Raw genomic sequence first — 26148 nt, forward strand, 5'->3', positions numbered from 1 at the left:
TGACCCTCAGCTAACCCTGGCAGTCAGCTCCAATTAGGGCAAGGAATGCCCCAATCTCACTATTTTTATCCTACTAATACCCCACACAGTGGAGTTTTGAGGAAAGGGCTTTAGGAATGATTAAGACAGCTTTTCATAAAGTGAGAATCTCCTTAAACAAGGCAGGAAAAGGCAGCTGGTTGATGTCAGCTGACCACCATGAGCTGTGAAATGACATAACTTTCACAGGATTCTGACACTGACACCAGAAATGACAGCAGACATCAATGTTAAGAGGAGAAAAGAGACCTGGACTAATTCCCAACAGAGAAGAGAATCACTCAGAAGAGATACAATGCAAAATGTAATAATCAAAAATGCCCAAACCGAGTTAATGGAATGCTTTGCTTGGCTTCTTCTGGGAGGTTTATTTCTGCTTCCTTTGGCAGGAGGCTTGAAAACTGAGAGAGGATAATCCAAATGTTAGGACTCCAGGGATAAATCCCTGGAAGTGCTCAAGGCCAGATTGGATGGGGCCCTGAGCAACCTGAGCCAGTGAGCAGCAACCCTGCCCACGGCAGGGTGGGTGCAGCTGGATTTTTCCAACCCAAATCATTCCATGGCTCTACAAATGCAAAAATGCAAGAAGATCAGCCTCACACAAGAGTTAACAAAGTCCATGTGGACAGCTCACTGGGAAAAGCCCTGCAAGGCCATCTTGGCCAAGCTGGGCCTGATCCCTACCTTGTCCCCAGCCCAGAGCTCTGAGTGTCACATCTAGGCCTTCCTTGGACAATTCCAGGGATGGGCATTCCAAACCTCCCCTTCCAGTGCTTGACCATCTTTTCAATGAAGGAATTCTCCCTGATGTCCAATCTGTCCATCCCCTGGCACAGTTTGAGGCCATTTGGGAGAAGAGCCCAGCCCTCCCCTGGCTGCAGCCTCAGCAGGGAATTGCAGAGTGATGAGGCCCCTCCTGGGCGTCTGCTCAGATGGGAAAGCATCAGCTTGGCTTTCCCATGTGCAGAGGAAAGAAGAGTAGATAACTGGCAGTGTTAATAACCAGGCAAGTTTTAATTACCTGTAATTGCCTGCAGTGGCTCCCTTTCTCCAGGATCAGGGAGCCAAGCAGAGGTGTCTGCCAAGTCTGTGCCTCTCTGCTGTTGTCCCACACAAGGGGCAGCAGCCAAGGAAGTCACAGCATCAAAGTGTAAGTTCTCATGGGCTGCAGCAAGGCTCAGTGGGTGCCCTCAGCAGTGAATCAGCACAGGTTTATAGAATAAAATCACCATGGCCAATGTGGTGCAGCCCTGGAGAAGGATGCCTGCCATGGACAGCAAGCTGCTCACTGGAAGTCTAAGGAGAAGTGGTTGGGTATTGTCTTGGTTTGGAAAGCCAGGTGTCTGCTAAGGAAGGCAGGAGCCTCCCCTGAAATGGAAAATGTAAACCGTCCCTCAGAATTGCTATAAATTTTAAATTAAGGGGCTCTCAGGCAACAAATATGGCAGCAGGAAATAACAGTTCTTTAATAGGGAAGAAAATAAAAGGATAAAATAAACAGTGCAGTAAACTAAACCAACACTGACAGTCAGAACACAACTTGACACCCTGTGGGTCAGGGTGTTGGCAGCAGTCCCATTGGAATTGTGGCTGCAGCCCTCCTGCAGTGTCAGGGGTGGTTCTGTTGGAGCAAGGAAGATCTGTAGAGAAGGATGTATTCTTCCTCTGAAGATCCAGTGGAAAAAGAGGCAGCTGATGTTCCTCTGGGAATCCAGTGGAGAAGCTGTGCTGGTGTTCCAGAATCTCCAGATTATATCCAGTTAGGAATACTTGGCTCCTCCCTCTGGGCTCACATCTCCCAATGGGATGCTGTAGTTCTTATCAGTCATGCAGTGGCATTCAGTAGTCTCTTATCAGCATGTGTCTCCTCCCGAGGGAGGATTAGGTGTGGAAGAGATAAGGCAAACTGCCCACTTGACCAGACAACTGCCATACAGATGGCAAATAGAATATATCTTGCCTTGCAATCTGAAACAGATATTCATGGATACATGCCTGAACTTGGATCCTTCTCTCTTGAATGCAAATAGACCAAGAAAGGGCAACAGGGGTGTTGCACAAGGGGAGAAAATCCTGAGGAGGATCACGCTTCCAAAGCATTTTGGACAACACTGCATTAGAAAGGGAGAGGTGTTGGAGCAGGATGGTTCTCTGAGGGGTGGCCACTGAGGCACTGTGCTTGTGTTTCCTCAATGTTAAGAGATGAATATTTCATTTCAGGACTAACTGTCCCTGCAAGTACAGCTTTTTGGATGAAAACAAGAGGCCAGCTCCACGGAGGGATGTACCATCCTACCCAAAGGTACCACACAATTTTCTCTTCCCATATTCCTGCCATCCTGACAACTGCTGCTTTACAATATGTGACTCCTTAGCCATTGATTCCCTGTTATTCTAAATCCAAGATCTGATCCAAAATGCCAATGGAAAAACCCATCAGTTGCCCATGGTGACTTAAAGTTTAATTCTCAGTAGTCTTTAATACTTGCAAGCTCGTTAGTGCTTGAAATGTTAATGAACATTGTGCATTCATCAACATTTAACACTCTTTTGTCTAGTTATATTTGTTTATTCTCCACGCTCATAGCAACAATCAAAAACACCCTGTAATGCTGTGTTCTGACTGAAAGTAGAGCTGCTGCTTGTTTCCTCCTAATAGATTATTTTTTAATTTAAAAAGTAATTTATGGGGATGCTTCACCTAGGGAAACAAAGACAAAATGCGACATTGGATTCTCTCCAAAATGATTCATTGTCCCTGTGAAAATGAGTTAGTGTATTTGCTAGAGAAAACAGTAATGCTGGAAGAAAAATGTCTCCTGGGCAAGCACTACTACAAATCCACAGTGATGAATGAGGCTGAAACCATGAAGAGCACAGGGTCTTGAATCCCAGAACCTGCAGTCTTTGGCCACAAGAATTATTTAAAGCTGCCTGGTTATGCCTGCCCAGTGCCCAGCTCAGACCTTGACAAAACACCAGCTCACCCATTTGCAAATGATGGTTTAACCATGAGCATCTCCTCACACACACCAAAGCTGAATCCTCACAGTCCTGTGTGATGCAGATCTATGACGTGGACGTGGGTCTGTGCACATTTATCCTCAGAGCCCAGCAGAGCAATAAATTCTGCTCTTTGTTCTGCTCTGCCTCGCTGAAGTGACCTCCACTGAAGCACAGACTCTGGCACTTCTATTTCTTTTGGTTAACTTTTGCCCAGGAGGCTTGTGCTCCTGACACTAACACATGATTTCACAGAACACATGAGTTCTAAGCCACTTTTTTTCCCTTGATAAGTATATATGTCAGATTAAACTTTGATGGACTGCTGCATTAGGATCTTGAATTAAGAATAAAGAGTTGCACTGAACCACTGCAGAGTAAACTTTTGTATTTCTGCATTATTCCTAGAGCAAAACTCATGGGAGTTTGGGATTTTGGAGATTTGCAAAATTTGTTATCAGTTGTCAGGTGCTGGATTTGTCCAATGTCAGTGAGGCTGAAGGAAGATGTTGTTGCAACACCAAATCTGTACTGCTAATTTGTAGTTTTCTTGCAGAAAGTCTCACTAAATGTGCATTGTGTGGGCAAATGCAAAACTCCTCACTTTTTGAAGAAGAAAATCTTCTGTGTTGTTATCCTCCTTGGATAGATTATCCATATAATTTATCCTCCTTGGATAAATTATCAATTTGATGGCTCAGAAATTGTCATTCACCTGCTCAGGAGAGTAAACCCAGATTAGAGACAGCCATGGTAAATGGGCCAATTGAAGCCACAAGGACTTTGAGTCCCAAAACCACTGATACATTGCATCCTGAAAAGATAATCTGTAGAGTCCTGATATCCCCATGTCTTTTAACCCTGCACATTCCTTTTCTTTCCATTTTCTATACAGCCATAACTGGTGAATGAGCTTGATTTTGTTTTAGGCTTTGAGCGTAATGATAAAAAATCACTTGAATCTTGCAGGCTGACAACCAATTTGAAACTGTGGGCTCTCTTGAAAAAACACTCAAAATGAGAGCATAAATCATCTGAAAATAAACATATCATCCCCACCAGCTAATTTAGCACTGTAAGCAGAGACACTTCACACCACCCTCCCCAGATGGCAGCTTTGAGTGCTGCTGAGGCTCTGCAGGCAGCACAACCAGGGCAGGGATGGGTCTGTGCCCTGTGCCTTTGATTTTCTGTGCTGGGTTTAGCCATGACCCTCTCCTAAACACCTCCACTGTCCCTTTTCTCCCAAGTTCTGCCCCACAAGGATCTGCCCCAATGAGCAGCTGCCAGCTGGTGAGAAGGGTGAGGAGGGTTGGGTGGCCAGAGGGAGAGATCATTTGCTCTCTCCTTGGGAAATGTGAATAAATCCCTCATGAATAGAACCCTGGGAGCCCCAAGGATATGCCAGCAGCATTCCCATGGCAGGGACACCCTCGTTTACCCTCCTGCCTTTCTCTCTGCAGTACATGCTGTCCCAGGAGACCATCGAGGCTCTGCGGAAACCGACTTTTGACGTGTGGCTGTGGGAGCCCAACGAGGTGAGGATGCCAGGTTGGCAGGGTTGGCACATTCTGAGAGCCAAAAAGGCCAGAAGAACCCTTTGAGACAGTCTGCAGGGTTTTCCCCCTTTTCTGCCACGTATTCTCAATATTTTTTCATTTCCATATCACACCTGAAATGCAGTGCTTCTTCCTAGCAGATGCCAGGTAGATTATTCTGCTTGTCATAGCCTGGCTCCTATTTATTTGGTCTTTAATCTCTTCCTAGTCAAGTCCCTCAACTGGTGCACTGTCATTACTGCCACATGAGTTCTCCCATGCCATTTTATCTGAACAAATCAATCCCCAGTGAAGTGTGTGCTTAAGCACATCATCAATAACTCCACTCAGATCAATAAAGCAGCAGGCAGAGGTGCAGGCATTGATTCACACCCCTTCAGCTGAGCGTTTTTTCTGCAGCTTGTTCTGAAGAGGTTGCAGAGCTGCATTCAAAGCCAATTAATATCTCCTCATTGCTTCATTTTCTTCCTTTTTTTACTGCTATTAGTGTTACTCATGGTTGACCATTTGTACTGCAGAAGGTTCTGGAAGGTTCTATGTGTAAACCTCCAGAAGCGTGAAGGAGAAGGATGTTAAGAGTGGACAGCTTATAATATAATGTAAAACCAGATCTATAATATAACATAATGTATAAAACCAGTTTATCATATAATGTAAAACCAGATTTAGCAGGTAGTAGCAAATCTCACTCAAGAAAAACATCTCAGCAAACACAGCTTTGCAGGAAGCTTGGCTCCTCCTTCTCAAATGCCCTCTCAGTTTTCAAGCCTTACAAGAGTCCCATTTCCAGCTTTTGCTGCTGACCAAGAAATCTCAACATTAAAACTGAAATTCTCCTGTGTTCAGGGGGTTTTAGGACTGAGAGTCTCCTCCTCACTCACCCAAAGCTCTCTTGGCAACAGCTGCATTTCTAATTCAGCACTTCTGGATCAAGTTTCTTGTCTTGGAAAGTCTTTTATTGCAAAACATATATTCTACCAGGACAAGGGGATTTTCAGCAAAATGCTGTCCCTGTGATCTGAGCAGCATTCAGCTCATGGCATTGCCCCTCAGGTCTTGCAGGAAAATCTCCTCCTGTTTGGATTACTCAAAATCAGCCCTGTTGTTACTCCATGATTTACATTTATATTTCCCTGGATAAATATAAAGTTTCATTTGATTAAATAATTTTTTTCTGGTGAGTTTCTAAGAGCCTAAATAATAGAAAACTAACTAGAAATACCCCCAGGGCTGTATTTGTGACATTATATCCCTCATGTTGAAACCCCTGGTTTGTTTTACAGTCTAAAAACTTCATTTTCTAACACAATGGCCACATTCCATCCCCTGCAGATTGGGCCTTCAGAAATGGGAATGCATTTACACATAAACTCCTGAACTCCAGGAAACCTGTTCATGTCTGACTGGTAGAAGATGTTAGATTGAGATTATCAATATCTTTTGTTTTCAATTCTTTCAGATTGTCAATATCTTTTGTTTTCAATTCTTTGAGATTATAAATATCTTTTGTTTTCAGTTCTTTGAGATTATCGATCTCTTTTGTTTTCCCTTCTTTCAGATTATCAATATCTTTTGTTTCAATTCTTTGAGATTATCAACATTTTGAGATTATCAATATCTTTTGTTTTCAGTTCTTTGAGATTATAATTATTTTTTTTCAATTCTTTCAGATTATCAATATCCTTTGTTTTCAGTTCTTTCAGATTATCAATATCTAGAGATTATCAATATATTTTGTTTTCAATTATTTGAGATTATCAATATCTAGAGATTATCAATGTATTTTGTTTTCAATTCTTTAGGATTATCAATATTTTTTGTTTTCAATTCTTTAAGATTATCAATATTTTTTGCTTTCAATTCTTTGAGATTATCAATATCTTGAGATTATCAATATAGTTTCAATTATTTGAGATTATCAATATTATCAATATCTTCTGTTTTCAATTCTTTCAAACCCAGATCATTAAATGTGAGGGGTGGTGCTAAATTACCTGAATCCCCCTTGCTGCTGCAGAGCAGATGTTGTCCCAGAAGAGCTGCCTGTGCCTGCATTTCAGCTGTAGGGATTCATAATTACAGTCTCCATGAGGGGATAATCACAAAACTGCTGCAATTTCATGGGGTTATAATGGGAAATCTTTTAAACAAGAAATGTGAGGTAAGACAGTGGAGTTAGGAGCTCACAAGAAGTCATAAAGAAAGAAGGTATTGACAAATGTCTGAATTAAATGTTTCTTCAGGGATCTCTTATTTTCTGCTGTCATTTTCTGTTCTGCTGGAGCCTGATCCATTTCTGTGCAGCCAGGGAGAAGCTCCCACTGGTTTCACTGAGCAATGGGACACATCCCAGCTGAACTGGGAAAATGGCAATGCTTTATTTGTGAGCAGGAATTGCTGTGATACCCACAAATCACAGTCTCTGAAGAGGGCTGGTGTGACATTCAAAGCCCTGCACAAAACCTGTGAAGTCAACAGCAGCGTGTCTGCTTCAAAAAGCTTCCAGCCCTCTCTGCCTCCCCTCTTGCACTTTAATCATGCAGCCTTTGAACATCTTTCTTTCATCTAAAGAGGGCTCTGCAATTTTTTGATGCTGGCAAGGGGGGAATTCACTTCACAGGGTGTCCTCCAGGGGTGTTTACAAAGCCAACCATAACCTGCCTGTTCCTGGCTGCAGATGCTGAGCTGCTTGGAGCACATGTACCACGACCTTGGACTGGTAAAAGACTTCAACATCAATCCCATCACCCTGAAGAGGTGGCTGGTGAGTATTTCAAGTTACTGGTGTTTGCAGTTTTTCACATTCAAGAATCAATAAACAAGGCATTGAGTCATGGAATTAACATGCCTGGGATGAGCAATCCCAATGAAAGCAGTCTATACAAATTCTTAAAATTTAAGCACTTCAGAAAATATTCGCATTCTTGTGGTCACAAATGAGTCTTTTTTTAACTGTTTTGCATGCATTTGCTGAGGTTTCTGTTACTGAAAGCAGTTCATTTCTGCTGAATGCTCTTGATACCTACTGTAAGTGGAGGCAAGACAAGTGCCTTCAGATATAGCTAGAAAGTGCAATAATCATTCAAAGGACTAAATCACAGGGAGCAGAGGAAAGAGCAAGTCAGGGAGGAAAAGGAATTGCTGAGAAGGTAACTTTCTGTGCTTCAGTCTTTGATGTGAGAATGTTGCAGAGATGCAAAATGTGAGAAAGATGAGATCATACCAAAAGTGAGATGGCTGAGGGAGAAACACTGGAATATTTAAAAAGCAATGAGTTTTCAGGTCCAAAGGAGAGCAAAAGAAAGTGTTTGCTGAAAAGCTGAAGAATATATTTGCTTTCTTAGGAAAAAACACATCATGTTCCTAGAGAACTGCAAACGAGTAAATATTTTAACCATTGTTTAAAAAGCATCCAGGGATAGCCTGAGGAATTATAACTAGTAAAAACTTTCCTCTGTGTCTCACAAATGGATTGAGACAATAATGAAAAACATCATGGTGTGAATTCATCATACAGATGTTTTATAAAATAAAGACTTACACCTCATTAATCTCTTCCAATTCCCTGAGGGCACTGTTTTAGATGGATGTAGACTCCTAAAAATGTTATAAAATCAGGAGGTAGCTGGAAAGGACAAAGAAAAGGCTGGGTCTGGGTGTTACAGCACAACAGGAGGCACATGGGGCTGTCACTGCTGGGCGTCCTCCTGCAGGAGGGACACAATAGGGCACAAGGCTGAGCAGAGCCTGTAATAAAAGATAAAATGTCACCACAGAAGGCAGGAGGATCATCTGAAATTTATTCCCAGTACTGGTGAAGCCTTTTTAGAAAAATAATATTGACTGCATTCAAGGAAGCACCAAAAATTATCAAAATCTGGTAAATCTCTCCCTCTGAAGAAGGCAAAGGAAAAGCTGGGTGGTGTTGACCCTATAAAGCAGCTGAAGACAAGGGGTGGGATGAATCCCAACACAAACAAGGGTAACACAGAGTAGATAAAGCAGAAGATCTCCTCCTCCTCCTCCCCCTGTTTCACAGCCCAAAAACATGGGAAGCAAGGTGATATGTCAACACACACCAACAGCCCACCCACACCCTGCTGCAGGCAGCTTCCCCGAGCTCTGTCTCCAGGCAATTTGTCACCACAACATTTCAGACAGCCTCACTCTGAGCAACAAAAAGGGAATTTGTTGTGTATTTTCTACAATGGTAAGGCAGGGTGAGGTCTCCCATCTTCTTGAAGAAAGAAAAATGATTTTTAAAAGCCTCAAGGGCTCTGCTCCAAAATGGCCCAGTGTGGGCATCACTTTGAGCCACCACATTTCTCTTCACAGAAAAAAGCAAAGCACAGCTTCCCAAAACATTTCTAAAATTCATATTCTCTAAACCTCAAAGAAAAAATTCATATCTCATTTGCTGCACCTGTGTTTGTTCACAAGTAAAATACATTATAAAAATTATTTACATTAAAAAATTAATAATTAAATTCTAGTGTATTTTAATTCACTAACCAATTATACATATGTATGTATATATAATTGGCTATTGAATTATATATACCTATATATGTATATCAAAATTGTCAACAATCACAAAATACTATACCATAAACTAAACAACTAAACTACAATGAAAAACTTAATAAATTCAATATATTATATTATATTATATTATATTATATTATATTATATTATATTATATTATATTATATTATATTATATTATATTAACCTTCTAATAAAATCCCCTCATCATTCCTCCCAAGCATCAAACAAAAATATCACCAATTACTTTGAACTTGAGTGGGAGAGAAAAAGCCACCTCATGCTTCTCCCACATCCACTGGCTACGAAGTCTTCCAGAAAGAGGAGGAAAGAGTGATTAATGCAACCCAGTCTCTCCATCCCTCCTGAGTCAGGAGTGCCCTGGGAAGCTCTGGGCTCCAGTGCTGGATGTGCACATTACACCCATGCAGCTTTGGGCCGTGCCATGTGTAGGCTGTGGGATAGCTGACAACCATATCATGCCATTCCTAAGTAATTTTAAAAAAATTAAATGTGTTTCTAAAATCGTTGCTGCAGAATGATCTGTGCAGCTTTTGCAATGGAACACACAAATATTGAATAAACATTGAAAATACCACACTTCTCTTGACCTCATCCAGAGCTTTGAGGTCTCCTGGAAATCAGGTGATGGGTTGAGGTGTTTGATCCTGTTGGGGTGTGAGGGCTCCTGAAGTAAATTCCTGATTTAGCTGGAATTCTGTCCATGTCATTAAATCAGGCTCAGTAACTGAAGCATGAGGGCTCTCCAGGCTTTGGAGGGGGATTCAGCAGAGGGGTCCAGCAGTGCTGCTGACTCTTGGCTGCTCTGTGAGGGACAGAAAACCAGAGCAGCATTGGAATAATGACCGTGGCACGTGTCAATGACCAGCTGTGCCAGCCTCCCTCTGCCAGCCTGGCACCAGCCAGGATGCAGGGACAGACAGGCTTTATCCTGCTGAGGAATGAGGGCAACCAAGCCAGGATCTGTAGAAAGTTAAACCACACAACAGTGGCTCCTGTGAGCCCATGACAGCTCAATCCCTCCCAGGCTGACATAAAAGAAAACCCACCATAGAAACATAGAAACCCAACAGAAAATCCATCCAGGTGTGCTCCAGTCTAGTGTGCATTCACATCCTCCCTGTGCCAAGCAACACATCCCAAAGTGCCACCTCTGAGCACTGGGAAATGATGTGACAGCCACATTTCAGCCCTCAAGGTATCAGAGCTGCAGTTTGTATTCAGCAGGAGAGGGGGCCAGGGTGGGCTCTGAGCCCTTTACAGTCCCCCTTTAGCCACTGCAAGGTTTGAAACACAAATTCAGGATGAGAGCAGAGGACAGAGATGCAGCTGTGCTGGGATGTTTGCCCATTGCTGGCTGGCATGAGAGGGGATTTTCTGTGAGCTTTACCTGCTGGTGAATTCTTGGAACACAAATGTGAAAAACACCTTCACTCTCCGGTGAAAATTTAAAAGTTTAATAAAGGACAATAGGAGACAAGGACCATGGAGCAAAGGTTATTATGGCTGGGTGCATCTTGGCACTCAGCTAAGAGCACACTGTTATCTTGGGGATACCTCTTAAATACCTTTTAATTACATAATTCCTTTGCATATTCATAAGCCCTTATGCGTGGTAAACATTCCCCCAAACTAGTTTACATGTTCCAAGAATTGTTTAGCACATCTCCTGCTTGGGATCCACCTTTTTAAAGCATGCTCATTCCTTGGCTGTGGTTTCAGTCCTTTTTTACACCTCCAGTTTTTGGGCCTTGGTCCACACTATCTTCAGACAATGAATGCTGATAATTGGAATATCTGTACAGGTGTTCTCATCCTGTGTTCATTGGATGTTATCCCATCCAAGCAGGCATTTTAACACAAGCATACTTACATCATTATTTCATACTTAAATCAGCTATTTCACTACTATGTCTAAGCTTAATTAATAACAGAAATAAAAACTGTATCTTTAAAACTAAGTTATAACACCACACATATAGAATCTATTTCAATATTTGCAAAAAGCCAATATAATAATATGTATTATAGCACAAATCTTTGCCAGGAAGGCAGAAAGTGTCAGAGCTCCTGTGCTGTCACTCTGTCCTAGCAGAGAATAATCCTGGGCCCCACAGTATAGGAATGTACACCTTCTTGATGGAGTAACTGGGTTATCCTTTGTCTCCTCAAAAAGGAAAAGAGCCTAGAAGTTTCTTTCCTCAATTAGGTAAAAAGACACCTCATAGGACTTGGGGGACTTCACTTCAAACTTAAGCATAGCCAATTGGACAGGAGCCAAAAAGTCCAGCCTGAGCAATTTACTAGCAAAAGAGGAGAAGAAAGAAACTAAATGGCTTTTGTGAGGTGTTTTACCAGGAGAAAGAGCTTCTTCCATCTGGCTCGGTTTTTCTCTGTAAGGAGTTTTTGTTATTTTGCCTTTTATTAAAACCTTTTTGTTTCCAACACTACCACAGAAGGCATCCTGCTGATTTTATGCCTTCTAAGGTAGCTCAGCTATCTTGGGTGTGATCTCCAAGGACTCATAAGACCTGGCTTGAGGAATACCCTATTCCACCATAGGACTTCTTTAAGGATTTACAGTGCTTGGTGAACATCTCTGCCACCTCTGACAGCTCCATTCCCTCTGTCTGCAGCTGTGCATCCACGATAATTACAGGAACAACCCCTTCCACAATTTCCGTCACTGCTTCTGCGTCACCCAGATGATGTACAGCATGATCTCGCTCTGCAGCCTCCAGGTACAGCCCTTCCGTGGCTTTATGAGGGCTCTGGTGTTGAGATGACCCCGAGGTGTTAGAAACTCTCTTTTTCCAAGCCATGAGATCAAAGAAGAAGGCAGAACTCCTTGGCTGTCATTCTCAAGGTTGTTTATCCTCTTATCTATCACATTCATTCTCCAGCCTGCTGAGATCTGTCCAGCAGGTTGGTTCATGGCACACTGACTGCCCTTGGGGTGATGTTGTGTTTTTATGCTAAGAACTACATGTACCTTATTTACCATAACTTCCCAATGCCTATCACCTATGTTAGACAGTGAGCTTCTATCTTAAACCAATCCAAAAGTGCCAACATCACAGCAGAAGATGGAGGCCCAGAAGAAGAAGGAGGAAAGCTGGACATGCCCAGATTCCTCCATCTTGCCTCCTGAATCCCCATTCTAAAAACCCCAAAAATCTATTTTTCACCCTGTGACAATCTAACTGTTATTCCACTTAGCCTTTCGTGGCTTGCAGATTCTCATATAAGGTTGATAATTTTTTCCATGGGTCATACTCAAAGTCACAGGTGTTTTGAGCTCTGTGCCAAGGTCTCTGAGCCCCCTGGCAGGGGTTCAAGCAATTCAGGACAGCCAGAGGGATGTCCTGAATTCTGACATCTTTTTATACTAAAAGCTACGTGTACTTTATTTACAACATTTTTCCAATACCTATCACCTATGTTAGACAGTCTGTCTCTACTCTAAACCAATCCAAAAGTGCCACCATCACAGCAGAAGATGGAGCACAAGATTGTGATGGTGTGAATTATAACATCTGCATTGTTTCACTCATATGAAACTGAGGAAAGAATAAAAGTTTTTTAAACACTTCTCAGGTACCCCATCTCTAGGGATAATCTTAACTTAATCTGACACTCAGGCACACAAGGAGAGGTGTTGCATTCCTTTCCTGACCCCCAGCACCTGCACAGCTTTCTGAGGCTGCTGGGGAGGTAACTGCACCTCCTGAATGTACACAGTTTGTACTTTGATGGAGTAAAACATTTAGGAATGACAGACAGACCCTTACTGAGTTATGGTCTGTGGGTTTGTTCTTTGGGGCACAAAATGTTCCCTCAAAAGTTTTCCTCCAAATGTGTGTTTTTACCTGTGCTTGTCCTGTAGCCTGGCACATATTATATGCAGGACACACATTTGACCTTTATTTTGTCCAAAACTATATGAATCAATTAATTTCACTGTCTGGATAACCTGCACTTATATATTAGTTTCATTTCTTTACAAAACTGCTTTTTTCACTTAAAAAACCTCCTTTTTTCTTTATAGTTACACATACTAGTTACTGGCCTCATTCTGTTTTCTTGCCATTAGCAGTATGAAGCAAAATTTGCTTTAATGTAAGTCCATGCTGTTCAAAAGCCGTGGGAACACACTATTTCATTTTTCTTGCTCTTTTCGTAACTTTATTTAATGCAGAATGCAGTGGCAACAGAACCATCTTCCAGCCCCCCCTTTACCTAATCAGGGTGCTCAAATGACTTCTAAGAGACTGTACTGATGTCTCAGAGCTTTTATATCATCTCTGCAGTAATAGCAAGTTTCAAGGAAATTGCCTCCTCTGAGCTGCTGTTATTTCATGCAACAAAGGCAAATCTGAGTCACTTTGACTGGAAGGGAGGGCAGATTTCTCTCTCTTGACTGAAGTAAACTCATCTAAGGAAAAATGCTTCATTTTGCTCAGATTTGCATTTCCCTAAAAAGTAAACATGTCTGGTTTCTTTATTTCTTTCGATTTACAGGGATAGGGGAAGTAGAAATCATTAAATTCATGTTTTGTATTTTACAGGAGAAATTTTCCCAAATTGACATTTTGATTCTCATGACTGCAGCAGTGTGCCATGACTTGGACCATCCAGGCTATAACAACACGTGAGTCTGTTCTCTTGCTTTGTCTTCAATTAAAATCTCTTGGGAAGACAACAATTGGAAGGTTGGCATTTTTTGGTAAATCAGCTTTTCCTTCTCACAGCCTGACCTTTTCCCACTGCTGGTCACTCACATGGGCCAAAGCAAAGCTCAGGTCTGGGCTGGGATTTGCCAGCTGGTTCTGTAAGGAAAATGGTTTATTTTTCAGATTTTTATTCAAACACTTTCTCCCCTAACTCATGAGAAAACTAGGTGAAATATTTTACAGCTGGTAACAGAGCTATAAATTATTATAATGGAACAATTACACTAAAATTCAAAGGGGGATTTAGCTTACACTTTATTTCATAATTATAAATCATGAAGTGTACCTTACTCTGTTTATTTTCATGTGAGGAAATTATTGCTGATGACCCAAAGACACTTTTGTGTGCATGTGAAAGAGAGAGAATATGATTTATTTGTAACCACTCATTAAATAAGGGCAGAACCAGTTCTGACTGGGATTAGAGAGAATCTCTGCATCTGCCATTAGTAGGGATTGAATTAAACAGTTCAATTCTGGTTTTGTTCTACATCAAAACAAAAAAAACAGTTTAGATGTTTTTTTAGAGGGGGAAAAAATGTCAAAACAGTTATTTGTTCAAAATCAAAAAAAACCAAAACCAGTTCCTTCTGGTTTTGTTCTACACCATTTTAAACCGGAAACATGGCAAAATATTAAACTAGAAATTTAAACTAGACATTTTAAACTGGAAATGTGGCAAAATTTAAAAAAGGAATAAAAACCTTTCGGTTTTTTTTTCTTGTATTGGTATTTTGATATTTTATATATTATCTTATATATTATATATATTTTAAATATAATACTATATATAATATATAATATATAACATATAACATATAACATATTATATATTATATATTATATATTATATATTATATATTATATATTATATATTATATATTATATATTATATGATATTATATAGTATATATTTATACTTTTATTTTATAATATATTTTATATATTATAATCTTTATTGGTATTCACCCACTGAAGGAAATCAATGCCCGAGATTATATTAAATATCTATTTTCTGTGAAAATCTGACTTCATTCCAACAACCCAAAAAACCCCAAAGCTGCAGTTCATTGAATAAGCCCAGAAAAGAGTGCAAGCAGGTGGTTTGGAGCAGCTGGGGGGTGTCTGGGGAGGTTTTGCTCAGGTTGTCCCTGCCCTCAGGTACCAGATCAACGCGCGGACGGAGCTGGCCGTGCGCTACAACGACATCTCCCCGCTGGAGAACCACCACTGCGCCGTGGCCTTCCAGATCATCTCCCAGCCCGAGTTCAACATCTTCTCCAATGTGGACCAGGACCAGTTCAAGCAGATAAGACAGGTAGGAATGCTGGACACACTGTTCCTGAGGTTATAAACACGCACAGAATTCCCCGCTCTGCAATGGGAGGGATGGGAGAGATGGGAGGGATTCATCCTCCCTGGAGGGCGGGGCTGAAAAAGCCCCTCACACTTGGGAGGATCTTGTTGTGGTGTTTTGAGGGTTTTTGTGGTGTCATCTCACCCAGGAGAAGGTGAGAGATGAGAATCTTACTCCAAGTTCTTAGAAGGTTGATATTATATTATATTATATTATATTATATTATATTATATTATATTATATTATATTATATTATATTATATTATATTATATTATATTATATTATATTATATTATATTATTTATATATTATCTTATTATATTCTATGATGTATATTATCTTTATAATATTTTTATTTTTATTATTTATATATTATTTATATATATTTATATATATTATTTATTTATATTATGTATTATATAAGTATAGCATTTTTATATTATTTTATATATTTATATTTTACAATTTTATATTTATTATTTATCATATTATTATATTATATTATATATTATTTATATTTATTTATATGCTGTTATTTCTTTCTATTTATTTACATAATATTATTTATTTATATTACATATTGTATGATGATATTATTTTACATATATTTATATTATTTTATATATATTAATATTTTATAAATTTCTATTCTATTCTATTCTATGAAAATGATATACTAAAACTGTACTAAAGAAAGAGAAAGGATACATCAGAAGGCCAGTAAAGAATGAATAATAAAAACTTGTGACAGGCTCAGAGAGTCTGACACAGCTGGCTGTGATTGGCCATTAATTAAAAACAATTCACATGCTGGGTAAACAATTCTCCAAATCACATTTCAGAGGAGGAAAACATGGAGAAGCTGAGGCTTCTCACCTTGTCAGGAGAAGAAATCGTGGCAAAGGGATTTTTCATAAAACATCACAGTGACAGGATCTGAGAGGGATTCTTGGAAAATTTCCACAGCAGCATTCCCTGCAATGAGTTGCTGAGGAATAATAAGTGCATCCTGACTATTAAAGCCTAAGACATTTTGAGGGTAGATGTTTAGATTGTTGGAGGAGCCAATTAGCTCTGACTGGAGAAGGATTAAGCTCTCAGGGCAGAAGTTTGTGCTTTACAGTAACGCTGTATTAATTTTAAGAGGGGCTTCAAAAGGGGAAAGATTTGCAGCAGTAGAGCACTTGTACTGTTGGAAGAGGCCCTGATGCACTAAGAGCCATCACAGTTATCTCTGAGGCACTGAACAATGTTACAATTCCCATCAGGGCTCAAAGGGCCAAAATTCAGTCTTAATTTCCACATTACACCTTCTTTACACCCCGAGTGAAGAAGCAGAATAAGGGCTGGTTGGAGTTCCTGGTTCTGCCAGTGTGTGGGAAACTGGCACGGGCCCAAAATGGACTGTTCTGTATGAAAACCCACAACTTTAAATTAACCACATGTTTTCCCATCATAAATTCTGCACAGAAGGAGGATACAGAGCTCCCTGTCCTCATCCAAATGTTTCAAAGCCCTTAATCCAAAGAGAATGGGCACAGCTGGCATCCACATCATGATTTCTGTCTCAGGGCCTCTACGAGTCAGCAGCAAAACCCACAGTGCCTTCCAAGGAGAGGAAAGTGGATTTTGGCAGCCAGAGTGTGGCTTTCAACATCCTGCTGTACAGTTTGCTTTTCTACAATTAGTCAATGAGAAAGGAAAACCTCAGTGTCTCTGAAATATCAAATAAAACCATGATCCTCATGTACCACAAACTCTTTACAACCCTCTTCCCATTTCCTTGGCAGTTCCAAGTAGAAACTTCCCCTTCCAGCATGAGCAATTCAGTGCATCTGAGGCATTTTGTGTGCAAGACAGACCCTGCTTGGCTTTAGCAGACCTTGTAAGGAATGTCAAGTTAATATGTGACCATGTTTTCTTTGCTAGGGGATAATTACGTTAATCCTGGCTACAGACATGGCGAGACATGCAGAAATACTGGACTCTTTCAAGGAAAAAATGGAAAACTTTGATTACACAAATGAAGAACACATGACCTGTGTAAGGAGGTTTTGTGGATTGTTATTTTTCTGTGCATGGAGTGAAAGATCATAGATTAACTTTAGTCTGTTGAAAAACTGGTATTCAATATGTATTATAAAAAAAAAAATCCATCCCACACCAAAAAATAATTACAATTTGGAAGTGCTCTATAATAAATAGATTTTTCCAGCTTTAGGAATCCTGGAGTCTCATCAGGAAAATAAAAAAAAAAATTACTCTATTAGGCCACAAATTTTTACCATCCTTTACAAAAAAAATCCATGAGTAAAACCTTTAGTCTCCTCCATTCCCCAGTGCAGCTGTGTTTGATTTCCAGGCAAATCTTTTCCCAGCTGCTTCTGAGTGTTCCACAAAAAACCTTAATGGTCACTTGTGACTGAGTCTCTTCCTGCAGCAGATAAATGCACATCCCACTGTGACACATCCCAGAGAGGGGATAAATGATTTACACAGAGCAGCTGAGAGAGGGAAAAAGGATCCAGATAATTTAAGACCTCTGGTTAAATCCTGAAATTGTCCTTTCTGGTTGAAAGCTTTGGCTCCCAGTGCATTGCAAGGACAGGAGTTGTGGAAAGGCAGAAAGGGCTCGCTTTAAGAGTGCAGCATTGAATTAAGTGTTGTCCTCTTTCAGCTGAAGATGGTGCTGATAAAATGCTGTGACATCTCCAACGAGGTCCGCCCAATGGAGGTGGCAGAGCCCTGGGTAGATTGCTTGCTGGAGGAGTATTTTATGCAGGTAAGAGAGAGGGAGAGTTGCAATTGCACAATTTCACAATTTTCTGCTATTTCCAAACCCCACAGGTGCTTCACTGTTTGACAGCTCAGTCTGGTTCTAGCTCTGAACTCTCTGGTTTAGTGGAAGTTTCCCTGCCCATGGCAGGGGGTTAGAACTGAATGATCTCTAAGATCCTTTCCAATCCAAACCATTCTGTGATTCCATGCAAAGCTTCTACTACACAAAGTCAGAGAAGGATTCCAGCAAAAGAACCAGCTCAGTAAGCAAGTGAATACAACTGATTTTCTCTTTTAATCATTAGCAAAGAATGAAATACAATTTCTGTTTGAATACCTGAAAATAATCACTCTCTGGAGAACAATAAGGAAATCACAGAACTATTCCTTCTCTTTCAGAGCAGCAAGGGCCATTACCAGCTTTCTGAATGCTCTGAAATATTTTACCTCACAAGTCCAGTGGGTTTGCAAAGGGAGTCAGCCACCCTGCAAGCCTGGAGGTGAACACTTTGATGCTGGTGCTGAGCAGAAATAACTGAACAGAGTTCTCTTTATTGAGATGCTGCTCCACACAAAGCAGAGACATTGGCCTGAGGGCAGCACATCCCTGTTCTGTGCTGTCTACAGACACCTCTGTGATCTGCATTTGAGGGCTGCTCATCTGCTTGCTGCATTGCTCTCCTCACAGCCTGCTAGGCAGGATTAATATTTGTTATATCTGGGTTTGTTATCTCTGGGTTGTTTCTCTGATTGTTCCAGAGTGACCGAGAAAAGTCCGAGGGGCTCCCGGTGGCGCCGTTCATGGACCGCGACAAAGTGACCAAACCCACAGCACAGATTGGCTTCCTCAAGTTTGTCCTCATCCCCATGTTCGAGACAGTGACCAAGGTAAAGTCACCCAGGGCCAGAAACCAGAGAGGGGGAGAGCAGAGCTGCAGTGTTTGCCCCACCAGGGGTTTGGTTATCCAGGGAAATGGGGATGTACCTTCCACACCCTGTTTCCAGCATGTACGGTTAAATGATGCTGCAGCAAGCTGAGGAATGCAAAAGGAAATGCTGATAGTCTTTCTCTTGTTCCCACCTAGCTGTTCCCAGAAGTGGAGGAGGTGATGCTCCAGCCTCTGTGGGAATCCAGGGACCACTATGAGGGGTTAAAACAGATAGATGATGCTATGAAAGAGGTAAACTCCAATTATGTTCTTGATACTGCAAACATTATAACTGAATAAGCCAAACATTATAATTAAGCAGCAGCTCGATTCTGAAACAGTGGGATTGCTCATGGCATAATCATTATCCTGAGAAACGCATTCACTACACCTGCCTGCAGAGAGGTGTGTGTCACAAGTCCTTGCAGAGTCCACCAGGAACCACACAAGTATGGGCACAGGACAGGGGCTGCTTGCAAGGCACAGAACCCAGGGATAACCTCTGAAGGGAGCACAGCTCTCCCTGGAGGGATCTGCCCTCCCTTGGGAAGGAGTTTGCTTGGGTTACACTGCAGTAAAATGTTCTGGGGTTGGGCAGTTCAAGCTTTGCAGCACCAGTGCATGAGTTTATTTTCTGGGAAGGAACTTCCAGTCACCTGTGTGTCATTAAGGATGTGCTTGGTGTTTTATGAGGAATCACTCAGTCATGCAAAGCCAGGAGGATTAAAAACCAGTGAAGCCCTTTAATCACCCATTGGGGACTTTAATGTACAGAGTATCTCTCTGCTGCCTCTCAGCAGGTCTGCATTGCCTCAGGAGCCTGGCAGGGCAGAGAGCAGTGCCCAGGGCAGCAGTCAGAGTGCTGGTCCAGCTCCCTGCAGCCTGTGACAATGGTCCTGCACTCCTTTCTTGCACACCTCTTCCAGTGCCTCTTTTCCCTGCCAAGATCCACTACAAAACCTGCCCTAATGGCATCACAGAGTAGGGAGTTTCTGACATGAAAAAAATCACCATGTAGGCAGGCTAGTATCAGCCACTCCATCATTAAAATAAGGTGGGAAGTGCCCTGGAGCAGCAGTTGTGCTGATATTTGATGTGTGGGTAATAAAGGTTCCTCCGCTTGATCATCCATGAGTGGAACTGAGGCTTTGCTGCAGCTCCCATCTCCTCCCAAGTGCTCTGGAGAAAAAGCCCCTCAGCATTTCAAGTACTGAGGCTGGTTGATCAAAGAGCACAGGCTCTGAGAGCACTAAATTTTAAAGGAGAACAAAGCCTTTTGGGCATTTTTCCATTTAGACAGGAGCATTTGTTGAAGGAGGGCAAAAGAACTCAAATACAGCTGCCAGACTTTCTGAGTTTCATTCAACTTTCAAGTTTAGCTGAGATTTTACTCCTGGTTTACAGAATCTGTCAAAACAGCATTTCTATACAAACTGATGGAGCTTTAATTGCAGCGTACTGGCACTGTAAGAGGCCTTAAAAAATAGGAGCTGCTTGAATCCAGAAATATTCTGAAACAAGAGGACTTAATTAATAATCTGAGAGCCTGGTACAATAGCTGATGAGAAAAACTGAGTTCTGCTTGCCCAGGACGTTCATCCAGAGCTGTTTGGATGAAACAAAGACTGTGATATTCCAAGCTGCTGCCTATTATTTCCCAGGAAATGTTGCAGATGCCTTGTGGGAAGCTCAGTGTGGGACTCACAGCAGCACTGTGAGTGTGAGTCAGGGGGATTAATCCTGCTCTGCTCTTCATTCCAGCTGCAGAAACAGAAAAGTGAAGGTCTGACCACTGGCAGTACCGAAAAGTGAGAGGAAACAGCCTTTGAACAAATAAACCACAAGCCTTGAGGCTGCCCTGCTTTGAGAAATGCTCCATTAGCCAAGCAGAGGTGGTGACTACATCAAAATCCAAGTGGGACCATGCAGGGAGAGATGGACCCACAGCCTGCAGCCTCCTCACAGAGATGCTGCTGCCGTCGGACACCGCGGGCTCCCAGACTCCTGAATTCCCTCTACAGGCTCTGAATTCCCACCACAGCCTCCTGGCAGGATTCTCCAGGCTCCAACATTCCCACCACAGCCTCCTGGCAGGATTTCCCAGGCTCCAGTATTCCCATCACAGCCTCCTGGCAGGATTCTCCCTGTGGACACTGCTCAGGCTGCAGCACAGCTCCATCCTTCAGCAGATCTGCCTTCCTGGTGACCCAGCTGCCCACAGTCTGTAGAGACAAATCAGAGTTTAGCCAAGGAGCCTTTTCTGGGACATGATCCCCTGGCACCAGGGGTTGTTTTAGTCAAGATATTCTCTGTATGTGTACAGCAGGATGCTAATTACAGCATAGCTCACCAGATGCTTATACACTGACAAGGGTCCAGGCATGCATTTTTGTTTGCCTGGTAGGCCCTAATGACATATTTCTCCTCATTATTCTCTGAATTTTATAGTGTTCACAGTACATTCAGGAGCCCAACATAGTGGATGCAATTTTCTTTTTGTTTTTTTTTTCTACATTAGAAGAAATCAGAAGAAACCTTAGTGAGTTTGCAGGGTGGTTTTGCGGCCTGGTACAGCTGGACACCATGGGATCCTTCAGCATTAGCAAAGAAGGGAGCACAAAGCTAAAAAACCTCGGTGCAAACACACATTTTTATCCTTGTTGATGCAAAAAAAAAAAAAAACCCAACAAGAGACACCTTCAAAGATGTACAGATTTTTTTTTTTTAACTTTTAAACCGATCTGCTAAATAATATATTCTTCTACAGAAATGGGTGTTATTGCTTCATTTTGTGTATGTGTTCACATGAGAAGAGTCCATGAGAGACTACGAATAATGAGTACAAGGGAAGGGGCTTGGGGAGGGGAGGGATGGTTTTCCTTGGAGGAGAAGCCTTGGAATTATTCCTGTGGTACATCATGGAAAGCCTTGGAATTATTCCTGTGGTACATCATGGAAACCCTGGATGGTTTAGTGCTGGTTGGGAGCCAAGCTGTGCCCAGGTGTTGCAGCAGTGAGAGCAGACAGCGCTGGGATTGATTACTGGGCACCACCTCACCAAAGGGAAGGGTGGAATAAACCCCCCACAGGAATCAAGCCACAGCCATGCTGCTCACCTGGTCTCTTCCACCTGGGAAAAGTGTTTTTTTCTGAGAGTTTCAGGCCCTACCATGGTGTGGGAGCAGAGATCTCCCACACTGGCAGTCTGTCCTGGTTCAGAGCAAATTTGGGAGAGAATCACCAAAGGGGCTCTTTTATTAAAGTAGATTCAATCGGCCCCTCCCCACAACCGGTCCGGGAGAAAATACCTCCTTGGAGAAAAGTGGAAAAAACCTGTTTATTAAACAATAAAACCTAAGCAATATTAAACAATAAAACCCCTTGCTGCCCTAAAAGAGATGACAAACTCAGAAAGTCCCTCCATGGGCTGTAGCTCAGCTCGCTCAGTCTCTTAGTGATGGAAATGTCGCAAGCCCGGCCCGGCCCTGTGGGCCTCAGGTGCAGCTGCCAGTGCTCCCCTGGGTGTTCAGGCCAGGGCAGGTTTAAACAGCTCCAAAGAAAAGGGAAAAACCACAGTCCAGGAACTTCTTTGCTTCAGCTAGCTAAACTAAAAGAAAAGGAGAGCTCTGTCCTGCTGTCTGTCCATCCGCAGACAGCACAGGCCAGGAGCAGGAATGTGTAGGAGTGAGTGCAGTGTCTGAACACAAACTGTAGCTTCTTCTCTCCCCCTTCACTCTCTGGAACACATCTTAAAGGTAAAAAACTTATTATTCAGCATAGACAGAGCAAGACAATTGGAGATAAAAGCATCCTATAGTCAACCCAGGACACAGTCACAGGCATGGACATTGCTCAGGTTCCCCTTGTTCCCCCAGCTCTGTAAATCCCAAAGCTGCAGCTGTTTTGTCAGAGGGATGAGCAGAATGGGGAAAATCCTTTTCCCCATGGCCCTGGAAACACTTCAGGCAGCTCAGCCTCTCTGGCATATCTCTGGTACCAGCCCTGAACAGCAAATCCTGCCTCCTGCCCTGGAAATTCAGATAGTTCTCCTCTTGTTTCTGCACATCAATCCTGAGTTTATCTCTCATTTCTCCCCCAGCACCATTTCCGGTGTTTGGTCTCTTTCATTAACACATAAATTGTGTTATTGCAGTTACTCTCCAATATCTCAGGGAGATCCAAATTACCCCAAAACTTCCATCTCTCTACTCTGTTCCTACCAGAGACCCAGGACTCACAGCTGGTTCTGTCTGCTGGTGCCTCCTCCTTTAAACAGCTTTTTGTGTGTGGTTTTGGGCTTTCTGCTGCAAACTGGAAAGGGCTCTGATCCCTGGATTTGAACAGATCCCAAGGGAAATGGAAAGATCCAAGCCCAGGGTCAGCTCCAACTCACACAGAATCTTCATGAATGGATGAACTACACCCTAGTTTTGATTAACCTCAAACTTCTGATACTTGAAGGTAGAATCTGATTTATGTGGTGTGAGAGACAATTGCTCACTTTGAAAATTTGAAGAGGTTTATTAAACCTTGACAAAAATACAAAAAAGGACTACATAAGGAAAAAACTGCAGCACTGGGAACTGCCCCTCATGCACACCACATCCCCAGTTCATCTTCAAGATGGAGGATCAGGCTTTTATACCCCTGGGGCCTGCATCAGCCAGCCCTGGCCCCTCCCAAAGTCTGTCAGTCAGCTCTTCTGTGCCATTTATCAGTGCAAACTGCTTTCTTGTCACTGGATTGGAGCTCAGCTGTTGCCATGCCTCACCCCCTGAGCACCCCCAAGCTTTTCCATTCCCAGCTGCCCCATGCAAGGGACACCTGTGCAGCTTCTTTGTACCTGTCCTGGACAGCCCAGGCTGTGTGATGGCAACAATACAGGGGGAAAGGGAACTGTGGGGAGAACAGAGGGCATCTAAACTACAATAACATAACTATACATCACTAAAGCTTTTCTTAATATTCACACAGTAGTTATCTTTTAATTGTGAGAGCCAGTCCTCTCATTAGGCATCTACAACATGTGGTTTGTGCCCTTTTTGTTTCCTCAATCTTGTAATCCAAAGTACGTTCCCAGATTGTTCCTCTGTGGGATTCTTCACCACTTTTGCACAAGTAAATGGAATTTGCCATCTCCATTCAGGCAGATTTCTGTCCCAGGGCAGATGGATGACCTGTGCAGGAGCCATCAACAATTGCTCAGGCCTTGCCAGCTCCTGCACTGAGCTGCTCACAGCAGATGAGAAAAGCTGCTGTGCAAACTTCACTGCCCCCTCCTCCCACCAAAACTTCCTAAGAGTTAGATCCTTACAGGAAGTTTTGTTTCAGCTGGAAGGGTTTTCTCTAACCACAAACCCTAATCCAGCAATTATTTATGCATCTGCTTTGCTCCCTACAGTCCTGGCACAAAGGAGCTTCTTCCTTGGCTTTCTCTGACTGAAGGATTTTTGGGAATTGATGGTTTGTTTTGGCCTGCAACATTTTTAGGAGCAACCAAAAAAAAACCTGTTTACTGGAGAGAGATGAACAAAAGACGTTGATGAAATCCTGCTGAATATTTTGGAGCTGCATCAGAAATGTGGGAAAAGGGAATGCAGCCCATCCTCAGGGCTGCAGCAGTGGCTGTGGTGATGCTGTCATGGGCTGTGAGGGTTTTTGAAAGAACAGGCAACACCCAGGCTGCTTTCACAGGCAGCTGTAAAATAAAAAAAAAAAAAACAAACATGCAATCACAACGAGCTGATGGTATAAATGGGAATACCACAGTATTTTTTTTTTAATCTCATTTGTCTTTGTAATATTAGATTTCTATGAGACAGTCCTCCCAAGATATGTTTAACCAAGGGAAATGCAAGGCATTCTTTCATAATTCTAGTTTCTTATGCTTTTCCCACAATATTTAACATTGTGATTCATATGCTAATTAAAGGATTTGAGAATCTCAGGCAATCAGCCCATTAAAATGTCACACATTTTCAAGGTGACATTTTAAAACCAGACTCAGCATGAGAATGAAATTTTTTTGAGGCGGGGAGACAGATGTCTGAGTGTGATTTAATCTTTTCTCCCCCTGTTCCAATGACTTAAGAGTGGGTTTTGTGTCTCAGCGTTGTTTCTGCTTACTGTAGGTGTCTTACAGAGAATTTTCTTGACCTGTTGCAGCTTTCAGCATCATGACAGTGCCAGGTGCTCCCCAGCCTTGCACTGCTGTCCTAGACTTGTGATCAAAGCTGAACATGAAATGGGTTATAACAATCCCACACCATTTATCCTGGGAAACTAATGATGAGCTCTGAGATTTTACTTCTTTAAAAAAAAAAAAAAAAAAAAAAAAGCTGTGAGATCCCACAGCCCATTATTCTGTGTTTTATTATGGTTTGATAATCAGATCAAACTGAGGCTGCATGTCTTGGGAGGGGAACAGCTTTTTAAAAATGGGAGTGCCCCCACAGCAGCCAATTTACAAGGGAGGTTTAGTGTCTGTTCATACAGGAGCCATGTAATGCCACAGGAGTGTCTGTGCATGGAAATTGTTCATCTCAGAGCTGCTCTGAGCAGCAATAACAGCATCTGCCCCATGTGGGAGTTTGAGCCTGTCAGGAGAAGCACTGCCATGCACTGTTCAATTTTCCCATTTCAACAACAAGTTTTTGCTGCAAACTTCTCTCTAAAAACATCTGAAGAGCAAGTTTACCTTCATGCCTGGTTGTTGGGATCTCTCACTGGTCAGAGGGACCCCAAGAAAAGTTGGAAAGTCTCTTTTACCAGCCTGGTAGTCAAAGAAGGAGTCAGAGCTCTTAATTTCTCAGTCTCAAGGTTGTTTATTGTATCTTATCTATAATTTTTTTTCTCCTGCCCTGCCGAGGTCCATCCAGCAGGACAGTTCCAGGCACTCTACCTGCCCCTGGGGCAGTGTTATGTCTTTATACTGAAAACTACGTGTACAATGTTTACAATTACTTTCCAATACCTATCACCTATGTTAGACAGTGAGCTTCTACTCTAAACCAATCTGTGAGTGCCAACATCACAGCAGAAGATGGAGGCCAAGAAGAAAAAGGAGAAAGGCTGGACACACCCAGATCACTCCATCTTGCCTCCTGAACCCCTGTTACAAAAACCCCAAAATCTACTTTTCCACCCTGTGATAACTTCACTATTATTTTACTTAAACTGTTGTGG

At 42.1% G+C, this 26148-nt stretch overlaps 1 protein-coding gene across 4 annotated transcripts in view; it reads left to right on the forward strand.

Moving 5' to 3' along the window:
* PDE9A (phosphodiesterase 9A) overlaps positions 1–24688 on the forward strand; it is a 59292-nt gene extending 34604 nt beyond the window's left edge. For all 4 annotated transcript variants that reach the window (XM_005488984.4, XM_005488987.4, XM_005488986.3 and 1 more), the window contains 11 exons: positions 2260–2341; positions 4506–4580; positions 7279–7365; positions 11803–11907; positions 13735–13817; positions 15061–15217; positions 17186–17299; positions 17934–18038; positions 18794–18922; positions 19120–19215; positions 20725–24688. In XM_005488984.4, the coding sequence (XP_005489041.1) occupies positions 2260–2341; positions 4506–4580; positions 7279–7365; positions 11803–11907; positions 13735–13817; positions 15061–15217; positions 17186–17299; positions 17934–18038; positions 18794–18922; positions 19120–19215; positions 20725–20775 (1084 nt within the window). In that variant the 3' untranslated portion in view covers positions 20776–24688. The remainder of the gene's footprint in view (positions 1–2259; positions 2342–4505; positions 4581–7278; positions 7366–11802; positions 11908–13734; positions 13818–15060; positions 15218–17185; positions 17300–17933; positions 18039–18793; positions 18923–19119; positions 19216–20724) is intronic.
* Positions 24689–26148: the final 1460 nt, after the last annotated feature.

Source organism: Zonotrichia albicollis, chromosome 2 (genome assembly GCF_047830755.1).
Source record: "Zonotrichia albicollis isolate bZonAlb1 chromosome 2, bZonAlb1.hap1, whole genome shotgun sequence".
NCBI lineage: Eukaryota > Metazoa > Chordata > Aves > Passeriformes > Passerellidae > Zonotrichia > Zonotrichia albicollis.